The sequence below is a fragment of the Myxocyprinus asiaticus genome, chromosome 44 (assembly GCF_019703515.2).
Source record: "Myxocyprinus asiaticus isolate MX2 ecotype Aquarium Trade chromosome 44, UBuf_Myxa_2, whole genome shotgun sequence".
In the NCBI taxonomy this organism is placed as follows: Eukaryota; Metazoa; Chordata; class Actinopteri; order Cypriniformes; family Catostomidae; genus Myxocyprinus; species Myxocyprinus asiaticus.
The window spans coordinates 33,302,522-33,315,262 of NC_059387.1; the positions used below are offsets into that span (position 1 = coordinate 33,302,522).

The 12,741-nt window shown below is 38.1% G+C and overlaps 1 protein-coding gene across 3 annotated transcripts; it reads right to left on the bottom strand.

Annotated features, from left to right (window-relative positions):
• Positions 1-1,427: 1,427 nt before the first annotated feature.
• LOC127434594 (DCN1-like protein 3) lies at positions 1,428-12,665 on the bottom strand. 3 transcript variants are annotated; one of them, XM_051687433.1, is made up of 4 exons: positions 12,260-12,665; positions 9,281-9,347; positions 7,030-7,595; positions 1,428-3,487 (listed from the first exon to the last, which is right to left on the bottom strand). In XM_051687433.1, the coding sequence occupies exons 3-4, from the start codon at positions 7,467-7,469 to the stop codon at positions 2,998-3,000; spliced, it is 930 nt and encodes a 309-aa protein (XP_051543393.1). In that variant the 5' UTR covers positions 7,470-7,595; positions 9,281-9,347; positions 12,260-12,665; the 3' UTR covers positions 1,428-2,997. The 3 variants fall into 3 exon arrangements, with proteins under 3 accessions (XP_051543393.1, XP_051543392.1, XP_051543394.1); XM_051687432.1 differs by having other exon boundaries at positions 9,281-9,351; XM_051687434.1 differs by lacking the exon at positions 9,281-9,347.
• Between the last annotated feature and the right edge of the window lie 76 nt (positions 12,666-12,741).

A 12,741-nucleotide genomic window follows, 5' to 3' on the forward strand; every position in this document is an offset into this window, starting at 1 on the left:
ACAGCGCGCCGTCTAAACATAAGTCCCACCCACACAGCTGCAGCCATTCTGACCAATCACATAGAGCCGCCTAAACACAAGCTCCACCCACACAGCTGCACGGGCCTGTATCTAGGACAGATGCCGACCAATCACAACGCGCGTTCTCATTATGGACCCCGCCCACATCGATGAAGCTCAGTCAGATGCAACAGGTGTTAGCAGATGCAAAACTGCACATACTGTAAACGCAACTTGTCTTTATAAACTTTAAAATTGGATATGAATAAAGTTTCATTAAACTATAAATTTGAAAGTCTTCTAAGTTCAAACACTGCAGAAAATCATATCATTTCATATATTCTAACCTACATTCACAAAATGAGAACGCACAAACGTTTTGCGATTTATTGCATCTTGCAGACCTTAAATGGATCGTTCACCCAAAAGTGAAAATTAAGAAACAGAACAATACTTAAGTCCTTTTTTCACTTTCACATGGGGAAGTGAAACTAAACAGGTACCACATGCAACTTTCAGAAGTAAAAGTGAAAGTGGAGATTTATAGTAATTAAAAAAAAAAAAAAAAAAAAAAAAAAGGACTTAAATTTTGATCTGTTTTCCCCCCACACCTGTTATATTGTTTCTGAAGACATCGATTTAACCACTGGAGTCTTACAGATTACTTCTATGCTGCCTTTATGTGCTTTTTGGAGCTACAAAGGTCTGATCACCATTCACTTTCATTGTATGGACCTACAGAGCTGAGATATTCTTCTAAAAATCTTTGTGTTCAGCAGAAGAAAGTCATACATGTCTGGGATGGCATGAGAGTGAGTAAATGATGGGAGAATTTTCAGTTTTGGTTGAACTGTCTCTTTAAGCCTTAAATAGAAGCTCTTTTAAATCTGAAAAACTTCTAAAGCTTTTCAAATTTATGTAAACACCCCAATTTATTTGCATTTCTCTATTTTATCATTGTTATCCTCTCTGCATTATGCATTTGATCGATATTTGCAAATTTGTACCCATGCGAATACAAATTGATAGGGAACGTTGGCATAAAAAAAAATTACAAAAAAAGGGTCATGACATTAAACGGCAAAATCTGCACAAATCAAAGCTATTTGAAAAAAAAAAGAAAAATCCCCCCTACGTTCACTCAGTGAACTAATATGATTTTGATACTTAAAAAGTGAGATTATAATTTTATCCAATCCATTTTAGACATGAAAATTTACTGCATAGTAGAAAATTTGACCCAAATTGAAGTTTGAGGGGAAGAAATACACCGATACATCACTTCTAGTCAAATGACGTGCATTGATCCAAGTAAACATATGAGGGTGAACCTCAAGTATTTTTATATAATTAAAAATGTGTGCATATCCAGCTCAAAATGATTGTATAGATATGATTCACTTAGTAGAGAAATGACAAAATCCAAGTCCAATGTTGAACACATTTTTATTCATTATAAACGGCATCATTTATATAAAACCAGACACAAAATAAAACTAAAATGAAATCACTTGGTATTAAAAAAAAAAAAAAATTTGTAAACTGCAAAATAAAATGAAGAAAAAAGCTCACAGCAGCCCTCAAATTGCAAAAGAATCTGCATTTCCGACACAAGCACTCCTGTCTGGTGAGAATATATGAGCAGACTGAATTCATCGGAGAGACATGAATGTTAAAGAATTAAATAAAGTCAGAAAGGAGCAGGGAAGCACATGAGAAATTACACTTTTTTTTTTTTTCTGCCGTCAGTACATCCAAACAGTCTGTTGTTAAATGGAACCAATATCAATGTCACACAGCCCGCAATTAAATGAAAACTAACCGTTAAAAAAAACCCTAAAACTGATACTCAACGTCCAATACAGTGTTTATGCTGGTATTTGCACGTGTGTGTGGTAAGTGTTGTGTTTGTGGATGAATGTGTTTTGTATTCAAGCTCGGTAGGCAGCTGACGGAATTCCCTTTTCTTTGGCGTGTTGGTCATTCCCAAAAAATATTCGAGGCAGTCGGTAGAATCTTTGCAGAAACCACTCTGGAGGTGTGAAGTAACAAATGTGAACATTAAAACAAATGAAATGAAAAGTTCAGCCAATAATGAAAATTCTGTCATCATTTACTCACCATCATGTTGTTCTAAAGCTGTATGACTTTCTTTTCTTTTTTCTGGAGCACAAAAGGTTAATTTAAGAATGTTTTCCAGTTTGTGAAAGTGAATGGACACAAAAGCTCAATAAAAGTAGCAAAAAAGGTGTCCACACGACTCACGTACCATATTCCAAGTCTTCTGAAGCTGTACAATAGCTATGTGTGAGGAAACGGACCAAAACAAGTCATTACTATATTAGAGTTCATTAAAGATATAGCAATGCCCAATTTGCAAATGAATTGTCATTAATCTGACTGATTCGGTTCACTGATTCAATGATCCGATCGCAACGGTTAAAAGCCCACTGGAGGGGAAGATTATCAGTGAATAACGATTTAAATTTCAGCCTGTTCTCACACAAAGGGATTCAATTACTTTAAAACACTTGGAATATAGTGCACAATTCATATGGACTACTTTTATGGTGTGGTTTTTTACTTTTTTTGTCTCATTTTGGAGCTTGACAGCTCCAAGTCCTCATTCACTTTCATTATATGGAAAAAAGCAAAAAAGGAAAATTCGCTTTTTGTGTTCTACGCAAGAAAGAAAGTAATTTGGAAAGTGAATGATGACAGAATTTTCATCTTTGGGTGAACTATTCCTTTAAAACACCAATAGCGAAAAAATAAAACAATAACTTAAATAAAAGTGCTTAAAAAACAATTAGTTCGGAGCCCTTTCATTAAAACAAAAAAGTCAAAGGGAGCGCACTGGGATGCCCAATGCAATAAGACCAAAAATTTCATAATAATTATAACAATTCACAAATTTGGATGGAGAGTGACGGGCTCAGAAACATCTCCGCACGTCATAGTCCAAAATTCACCGCCCATCCCAAAAAACGAAAACCCTCAAGTTGTCGGCCACATCGAGGCGCTCACACAGTCTGTGGTGGACTCCGTCTCTGTGGTGTCCGCTCGTTCCCTCCTGCGTCTCTCCGTTTCCCATTCCACGAACGAGTCGAACAGGCTGGGCCAGGCCTCTTCCTCACTGTAGTTGCTGAGGTCCTGGCCGACGCTTTGCGTGAAGTTCAGAAACATGTTCCAGGTGTCTCGAGAGATGCCGCGCACAGCGCACGGGTTCTCCGACAGGAAGTCCAGCCAGCGCTCCAGCACTGGGGGCGTGTCCAGTGTGAAGACGAGCCGCCACAGCGCGATGGCGATGGATCGCTGCAGCGAGCGCTGGCCCTCCTCGGCATCCAGACCGAACTGGAACGTGAAACGGTAGAGATCTTTGAAGCTCTCTTCTCCACGAGACTCCTCTAGCAGCACAGAGAAACGCGAGCAGATCCCCGGTATACTGTCGGCCTGGATTGCCTTACAGCCGTCAACAAACTCCCTCCTAGGGCCAGAGAGAAAAAATGTTTTACAAAATGTTTTTGATTTTAAAGTCAACATGAAACAGCATTCACAACCCATTTAAGTGAGTGAAATAGAAAATTCAATTATGGGGGGCACGATTTCATCCATCAGGATTTGATTGGTAGGGCTGGGTAAAAATATAAATTCTCCAATGCATCACAATCTTCATTTGAACGATTTCAATATTGATTCTTAAAGGGACAGTTCACCCAAAAATGAAAATTCTCTCATCATTTACTCACCCTCATGCCATCCCAGATGTGTATGACTTTCTTTCTTCTGCAGAACACAAATGATGATTTTTAGAAGAATATTTCAGCTCGGTAGGTCAATGGAAGTGAATGGATGGCAACATTTTCAAGCTCAAAAATCCACATAAGGGCAAAATAAAAGTACTCCAAACGACTCTGGTGGATAAATCCATGTCTTCAGAAGTGATATGACAGGTTTGAGAAACAGATCAGTATTTAAGTCGTTTTTTACTATAAATTCTCCTCCCTACCCAGTACCTTCTTCTTCTTGTGTTTTTGGTGATTTACATTCTTTGTGCATATCGCCCCCTACTGGGCAGGGAGAAGAATTTATAATAATAAATGACTTAAAAATGTATCTCTTTCTCATCCACACCTATCATATCACTTTTGAAGACATGGATTTAACCACTGGAGTCATATGGATTACTTTTATGGTTCCTTTGTGTGGATTTTGGCACTTCAAAGATTTGTATGGAGCCACAGAGCTTCTAAAAATCATAAATGTGTTCTGCAGGAGAAAATCTGGGACACATCTGGGATGGCATGAGGGTGAGTAAATGATGAGAAAATTTTCATTTTAGGGTGAACTCTCCATTTAAGTCCCAAGATTGATCTTTAACTCTATGTTGCAACACTTTCCAATGCGAGTATATTACTCTCATATGCGACCGAATTTCACAATATGTGTAAATATTTGTTCTTTCAATTTCACTCACCAGTGACTCAGAAATCCTTTTACTGTGTGTTGCAGAACTCCAAACTAAAAAAATAATATTAAAAAAATACGACGGATCCATTGGCTCTTAAACTGAAACATTCAGGAGCCAAATGGCTGTTTTTAGTTGCCAAATTACAGAATTGATGCAGAAGGTTGTTCAGCAAGATGACAGATAGCTGATAACCAATAAATCAAATTGAAATTCCGCATGCAGTTTATGGTGCTACCAAAATACCAATAAAAACCAGGACAAAAATGGTACAAAATTTGGTACATAATGTGGGTCTTTTAATTATAATCAAGCCAGAAATATACCAGGGACTAACATGAAATGTCTCCACTCTTAGGTGCTCAAACAGGTAAGGGAAACAAACTTTGCACTCTTACAATTATTTTACAATATAATCGCTACAAGGTGAACATTCACATAAAAACAATTAGTGGTAAATCATGAACTGTATATCACCGGCGATATAAATGTCCGATAATCCGGTAGTCAGTTGTGAACTCACGATTCACTGTATGATTCGCAGAGAAAGTGACTCTGATTCGAACTGTTAACCTGAGCTCATGAGTTAAAACCTGTTTTGTGAACCTTTCTGGAAGCAAAATGGACATTATAACTGAAATACAGAGAAACAGATATCCGTTTCAATTAGAGTTTGACCTTTAGTGGATCTTGCAGATACCGATTACTACAGTGGTGAAAAAGGCTGATAACCAATTAATCGGCTGACAGTTTTTTATTTTTACTTTGATATTAGAAAAAAAATTCTTAACCTTTTCTTACTATGACCAAAAGTCCAAAATGAATAAAATCCAAGATGCAGTTTATTGTGCAAATATAATCCCAATAATAACCAGAAAAAACGCAGGACAATGAACAAGCCCTTTTGAACAAGGACTTTTATTTTGAAATGGAGACTTGGCTCCGTTACAATACTATATATCTATCTATTTACCAAATTAATCTTTTTATAGCCTATATATTCACCGGATGAGATTTTTTATTATTAATCATAAGCTATTAAGTTAGAGTACCTTTTTATGCATTTTGGCCGTTCGTTTACACGACAACGGCATTTTGGGGCCTGAAAACGCAAACTTTTGAAAACGGGTTTCAAAGTGCAAGTTTTTGAAAACGATGCCGTTATTGTCTCCTTGTAAACATACAAAAACGCGAATTTGTGAAAACGATGACGTCATGCGCACGCATATTATGTGTTCAGTCTATAGGCATGCGCGCAAGTACTTCAAAACAACGCGCGAGACATTCAAAACTACAATGGTGGACTACAGGACTGTGTTTGTGCTGCTCAAGATTTTGAGTTTATTGACGCTTCTCCAGCAAAGTAACTGTAGTAATAAAGCAACCTCATCGTCCATCCAGACAAAATTGCTCGATGCTTTTGCCATCTTCATTGTTTGTATTCACCGCTCTGTGGAAGAACGCTTATGAGCGCAGGTGCGTAGTGTTTCTTTACAAAGTGACATTGCCAACTACTGGCCTGGCATTGCATAATACAGTGCTTTTAGTCGTTTTCGCGGATCCGTGTGAACAGGGATCGTTTTGACAATGTTGTCGTCTGTACGCGAAACTTTTCCAAAACGCAAAGGAAAAACGTTTCAGTTTTTAGTACATCGTTGTCATGTAAACGTACCCATAGTCACATTTTTCTTTTCATGACCTCACTTCAATTAAGAACACTTGATTTATCTAATCAAAATAACCAAATTTACATTGAAGTGAGGATAAAAATATGGATCAATATTATCAGTCAGAGACTGTTTTTATTTCACCTATAGAGGCCGCAGTTATACTGTACAACCAAAGCCGTTCTAACCGTAGAATCCTAAAAGCAAGTCTAAATATATTATATGCTGCTTCTCAGGTGAATGCATCTTTAAGGATTTTTATATATTTTAAAATATTAACATATTTAATATTATACTCAACATTCTCAGATAACAAGATTTTCTTCTGCTGTACAGCAGCTATAATGTATGTTGTTTTAAAGGAGTTTTAGTTATTTATATTGGAAAACAAGCCAAAACAAAAAGAAATCAAAAACTCATTTTGTTGCCGTGTATAATGGGGCGAAGACTACCCTCTCACCTTTTCATAATTAGAGTTTAATGTGATCTCATGTTACGATAAATGAGATCAAACGACCATTCGACAATGAAAATTTTTGTCCACAATTTTTTTATTATCGACGTTGTCGATAACGTCGACTAATCATTTCAGCCTTAGAATCAAATATGAAATCACATCTTTTAAATTCGCTGCCCAGCATTAGCATAGCGCGGGAATTTCTATCCGTTTGGCGGAAACACATTGATGTGGCCAAGTGCAAATGGAATGTGCTTATCCCATCGGATAGCAATCCGATCAGTAAAAACGCATCAAGTGACCAAGTGTAAATAGCCCCTAAAATGTTCAAAACGCATTTCAACCACACAAAAATAAAACGATGATTGGTTCACAATAGGCAGTATTGGGCAGTTAACAAGTACCTGTAATTAGACTAGATTACAAGACACACACACCTTGTAAACTTGCACATTGTAGCAGCCTGGAACTTCCACGCCAGCACCAGCACTTTAAACTCGGCCGGATCGACGCACAGATCGTTGCAGAACCGTTCCATTCCCTCCTCCAAGATGGCATCTTCGTGCTCATCCTTATAACGCAAGAACATCTCCTCAATCCGCGCAAGCGACAAGCCTTCCCCGTTCAGTGTGGGCATCTCCCGCCTCACGTCACCCACTGATGTGGGCGGAGCCATGGTGCCTTCCACGGTGATCTCCGACACTTTGGTGCCATTGAATATGATGTCGGCGGAGGACTTGGTGGAAGCTTCCTCCTTGTGCACGCCTCCCGTTCCGCCACCACCCTTCTTTCCGTGAGATTTCCCAGAATCCTTTTCTCCACTTTTGCTGCCTAAAGAGGACGTGGGGTTTTTACATTTAGTCACACACTGCCCCATGTCTCTCTCGCTCTCTGTCCTGGATTCGTCCTCCTGTCCGTGCTGTCACCTAGACGTCTTCCTTCAGGACCAGAAGGCTCGCGCTAGATGCCGCTGCTCTGGCTGACGGACAGCAGTCACCATGCCCTGAAGGTTACAAATCAAAGATTAAAAATCATGAAACTGTGAGAGTCGATCAATGAGTACATCTAAAGCACTTTCACATACATAGAATTAAGTAATCTGGGTTAAAATTAAAATTGATTGCTCATTTACAAGCTTGATCTGTGCAGTGGTCGTACTCTCGATCTGGGAAAGTCGTGCGAAAATCACATTAGCTGCTATTTATTATGTTATGGATAGGGTTAGGTTTAGGGTTTGGGTTAAAGTTAGGGTTAGATAGGGTTTCTGTGGGAATAAACACAAACTCTGTTTTATCAACCACCAGGCAAAATCTTGATATCAATTGGAAAAGTAATAGGTTTAAAATCGCTTACTAATAATTTCCTGTGCAAAGTTACCAATCCATTTTCACAACTTTGCTACCATGACTAGCCAAGGTAACCCTAAAACTACCATAAAAAGATTTTTTTTTTTGAAAGACAAGAATTAATGTAAGTGCTTTTATAAAATTATAAGCATCACATTTCAGCCTTTAAACCCTCCAAAAATTGGCCCCATTGACTTCCATTGTAAGTGCCTCACTGTAACCTTGATTTTTGCTCTCTTTTTTGAAAGAAAAGGAGGGACGGGTCAAAATGTGGTAATCAACATTTTGCCACAAATGCTGTTGACTGACCCGTCGCTAAGCTCCGCCCCTCTTGGTTACCACTGCTTTCTCTGACAAGCTTGGCAAAACTTCCCATAGGTATGAATGAGGGATTGCTGTGAACCGAGCGGTTTTTGGCAAAATATTCTAATAAACAGAACTGATATTATCCTTAAAGGGATAGTTCACACAAAAAGGAAAACTGTCTCATCATTTACTCATCCTCATGCCCTCCCAGATGTGTATGACTTTCTTTTCACAGAACACAAATTAAGATTTTTAGAAGAATATGTAGGTCCATAATGTTAAAAAAGTTAAAGCTCCAAAAAGCACATAAAGGCATCATCAAAGTCCATAAGACTCCAGTGGTTTAATCCATGTCGTCTGAAGTGATACGATAGGTGTGGGCGAGGAACAGATCAGTATTTAAGTCTTTTTTGCTTGAAATTCTTCTCCCTGCCCAGTAGGGGGCCATATGCATGAAGAATGTGAATCACTAAAACACAAGAACAAGAATGTGAAAGTGATCTGTTTCTCACCCACCCCTATCATATCACCTCAAAAGATACTGATTTAACCACTGGAGTCTTATGGATTACTTTTATGCTACATTTATGTGCTTTTTGCAACTTCAAAGTTCTGGCCACCATTCACTCATATTGTATGGACCTACAGAGCTGAGATATTCTTCTAAAAATCTTTGTTTGTTTTCTGCAGAAGAAAGTCATGCACATCTGGGATGGCATGAGGATGAGTAAATAATGAGAGAATTTAAACTTTTGGGTGAACTATCCCATTAATAGTTGGCCTCTATGGGGTACTGCACAGTGATATGAAGAACTGATATTTCGCATTATAGCTGTTACTATATTGTGTATCTAGCAAGGCTGGAATGCTGTATTGACCAAGCAGCAGTCAGAACCAGAAGTCCAGAGACAAATGTGCCTTGCAGTTTCTTATAGAGTTGGGATCAAGACCTCTTGTCCTCATCAGTATTAGAACAAGGTCAGAGTGAGTTTTTGACCATGGATCAAGTACACGTGTTCTAGCATGGGAAACTCACCCAGGACCCTGCGCAGTGAACAGACGTGTCATCTGAGAAAACTCCATGGAGACAGCCGTGACATTTGCTACCTTGAGTGAAAGAGCGGGAACAGTTTTAATAGACTTATTTTTTCTTTGAATAAACATATAAAACAGACAAATTAAGAGATCAAAATAATTCATTTTTAATCTCATGTTTTTTTCCCCACTTTCTTTAAACAGTGTGCATAATGTGTGGAAGTTTTATAAACTTGTGTTTGGATGTGCAATCTGGCGAGTCTGTTTCCACTAATATTAGTGACTCAAATAATGATTGAATAATAATAAACAATCTTAATGAAAATGCTAAATGATTTACAGTGTAAAAGGATGTGAAACTACTGCACCACACACCCCTCTCTCCTCTAGACACTTTCACACATCTGATCATCACAAGACTGGAAACTGCTTCCTAATGTTATTACTATCTCACAACACAATAGCCACGAGGTCACCTAAATAAAACAGGGTAAACTGGAGCTGGGTTACATTAAAGGTGTTGGATTGCTGTTGTGACCAATTCAACGATTAAATGACATAGTACCCGACAGGGTCATCATTATAGTAACACACACCTGATGTGGATGTTTCCACAGAAAATGTATGTCCCTTATTTTCCTTAAAAAAAAAAAAAAGTGTTCCAGTCAGGCACTTACAATGGAAGTGAATGGGGCCAATCTGTTAACATTAAAATATTCACTTTAAATATTCGCTTTCAATAGTATAGCCATAAGACGAAGACAATAAGCATGTTAACATGATTTTAGCGCGATTAAATTGCTTACTAATCTTTTTTCTGTGAAGTTATATCCAATTTTACAACTTGGTTGCCATGACGACAACGCCCTCAACACGATGCCCCAAACGACCGTAAAACTGACGATTTAAACAACTTTTGCTCATATAATACATGAGTTTTATGAAATTATAAGAGTCACATTTCTGCCTTTAAACCCTCCAAAATTTGTAAGTGCCTTTTTGATTTTTTAAAGAAAATAATTTTTTTTGGTAATCAACATTACGCCACAAATGCTGTCGAATGAGCTTAACTTGTACTGAACCCGGAATATTCCTTTAAAGTCAACATGAAATGGCATTAACAACCCATTTTACATTCGTAATGTGACGTATTTAACGAAAGGAACATGATTTTCAACAATAAAATATCTAGAGCGGGAACCCATCTGGACTTATAAATCGTGGCTGTTATATACCAGAATAGAGCCAGGCGCAAAACAATACTAATAATTGGTTCTTCTTATTTTATACTTCTTGTTTACTGTACATAAGAGAGTGATAAGACACTCCAATTTAAGAGGAATAATCATAAATATATTCAATTACCATGGTACTTACATGGTCCTCCCAAGGTATAGGCCCAACAAAACATGTCATTACCATTAAAAAGATAGTAGATTAGTAGATTTTTGTTAGCATCTACAAGACTTAAAATGTTGTGAAACCTGCATTTACATAGTAAATGTGTGAGTATTTTTGTGAATATTTATGTCATCACAAACCACGGTTAAACCATTGTAAACAGGCTACCCAAAGGCCATGGTAATGCCAATTCCATTACTGTTATGTTAGTGAGAATACACACCGGTTAAAAGTAAATTCAGGTCTGTTTGATGAATATTTATGTCAATTATGCATTTTTGGAGCATCTGTATAATACATTCAGCATTTATGGGCATCTAAATCATATATACAGCACATTTGGGGCATCATAGGTGATTAATATCTATGGTACTCAAAACTGTTGTCATGAATAGGCAGCTTAAAAGATTTTGAGACACAGAGTCTCCATAACTATAAATAGTTAATATATAAACTTTTCCTTTAATTTATTATTGACTGTCAATCTTTACAACAAATACACAGTGTTGGGTGTAATGCATTACTAAGTAATTAATTACTGTAATTCAATTACTTTTTCATTGAGTAAAGAAAGGGATTACTCTTAATTTCAGTAATTTAATTACAGTTACTTCTGATGTAATTGTGTTAAATACTGTATAGCCTATAGCGTATAGCGAGTAAAGACGCTGACTACAACCCCAGGAGTCGTGAGTTTGAATCCAGGGTGTGCTGAGTGACTCCAGCCAGGTCTCCTAAGCAACCAAATTGGCCCGGTTGCTAGGGAGGGTAGAGCCACATGGGGTGACCTCCTTGTGGTCGCTATAATGTGGTTCTCGCTCTCGGTGGGGCGCGTGGTGAGTTGTGCGTGGATGCTGCGGAGAATAGCGTGAAGCCTCCACACGTGCTATGTCTCCACGGTAACGCGCTCAACAAGCCACGTGATAAGATTCGTGGATTGATGGTCTCAGACGCGGAGGCAACTGAGATTCGTCCTCCGCCACCCGGATTTAGAGCGCATTCGGAATTGGGCATTCCAAATTGGGAAGACATTTTTTATTTTATTTAATGCTGCCCCTTTAAATCCTTTGGCCGGTTCATGAATAAATTATTTAATTTTATATGATTTATTTGAAATAATTAAAAGAACAGTTTCATGTCTTTCCTTGTATTTTTCATCTGGTTGAGGTTGATAAGGGTTTTAGAAAGTTATTATTAATAAATAATAAGTAATGCAATTACTTTTCAGACAGAGTCATTAGTACAGTAATCTAATTACACTGTAGAAGGTGTAATTAGTAGTTAGTAATGAATTACTTTTTTTAGAGTAACTTATCCAACACTGCAAATACACTAAATATAAACCTTATAAACCTAACTAACAACCCTATTGTGTTGACATTTGACAAAATATGAGTAATAAAACACTGAATATGACATTTAAAGTCTTTAAAGAGCTGATATCATGTTAGCAAGTTAGCGTCACATGTTGTGTGGATAGTTTGTACGCACTAAACTTCATTTAAAACACTAATATGTGTGGATATAAAACAGACACACAACAGATAGTTGGATTTGTAAGTGGGTTGTGTTGATTTACCTGTGAAATGAGGATGAAATAGATCCGAATCAGCGCATCCCTGCTGTCATGCTAAAGCTAAAGCTAAAGCTAATCCCACTCTCCAACCGAACCGGATCGGTTCCGTTTCTCTGTGTATAAACAGAGGAAATGCTCTTTCTTTGTGTGGTTCCGTTGTTCTTTGGGTCGTTAGATGCTCATCATGGTCATTTCCCCCTCATCGCTTCCTGATCCGAACCGATCCTATCCTGCGCTGGTCCGGACCGAGCTCCGGTAAAACCGCCACCTTTATCAGCTCTCACACGCCTGTGGATTTGTGTTGGGAGTTTAGGGTGATACTGATGGGCTCGGTACGGCAGCAAGGAACCGGAGAGACGCAGATCGGCCGCTGATTTTTCGCCGTTTCTCGTTTGGTTTGGAATTGAGGAATATGCGTAAATGCGACGCAGATGTAGCTGGCATAAACATCCCAAATGTAGGTGGCTGCGTAAGATGTGTGCATC

Coding starts and splice junctions, on each gene's coding strand:
- LOC127434594 (XM_051687434.1), bottom strand. CDS start 7,469: ATGGGGCAGTGTGTGACTAAATGTAAAAACCCCACGTCCTCTTTAGGC. Junction 3,488..7,029: donor ACAATGTGCAAGTTTACAAG/GTGTGTGTGTCT, acceptor CTCTGGCCCTAG/GAGGGAGTTTGTTGACGGCT.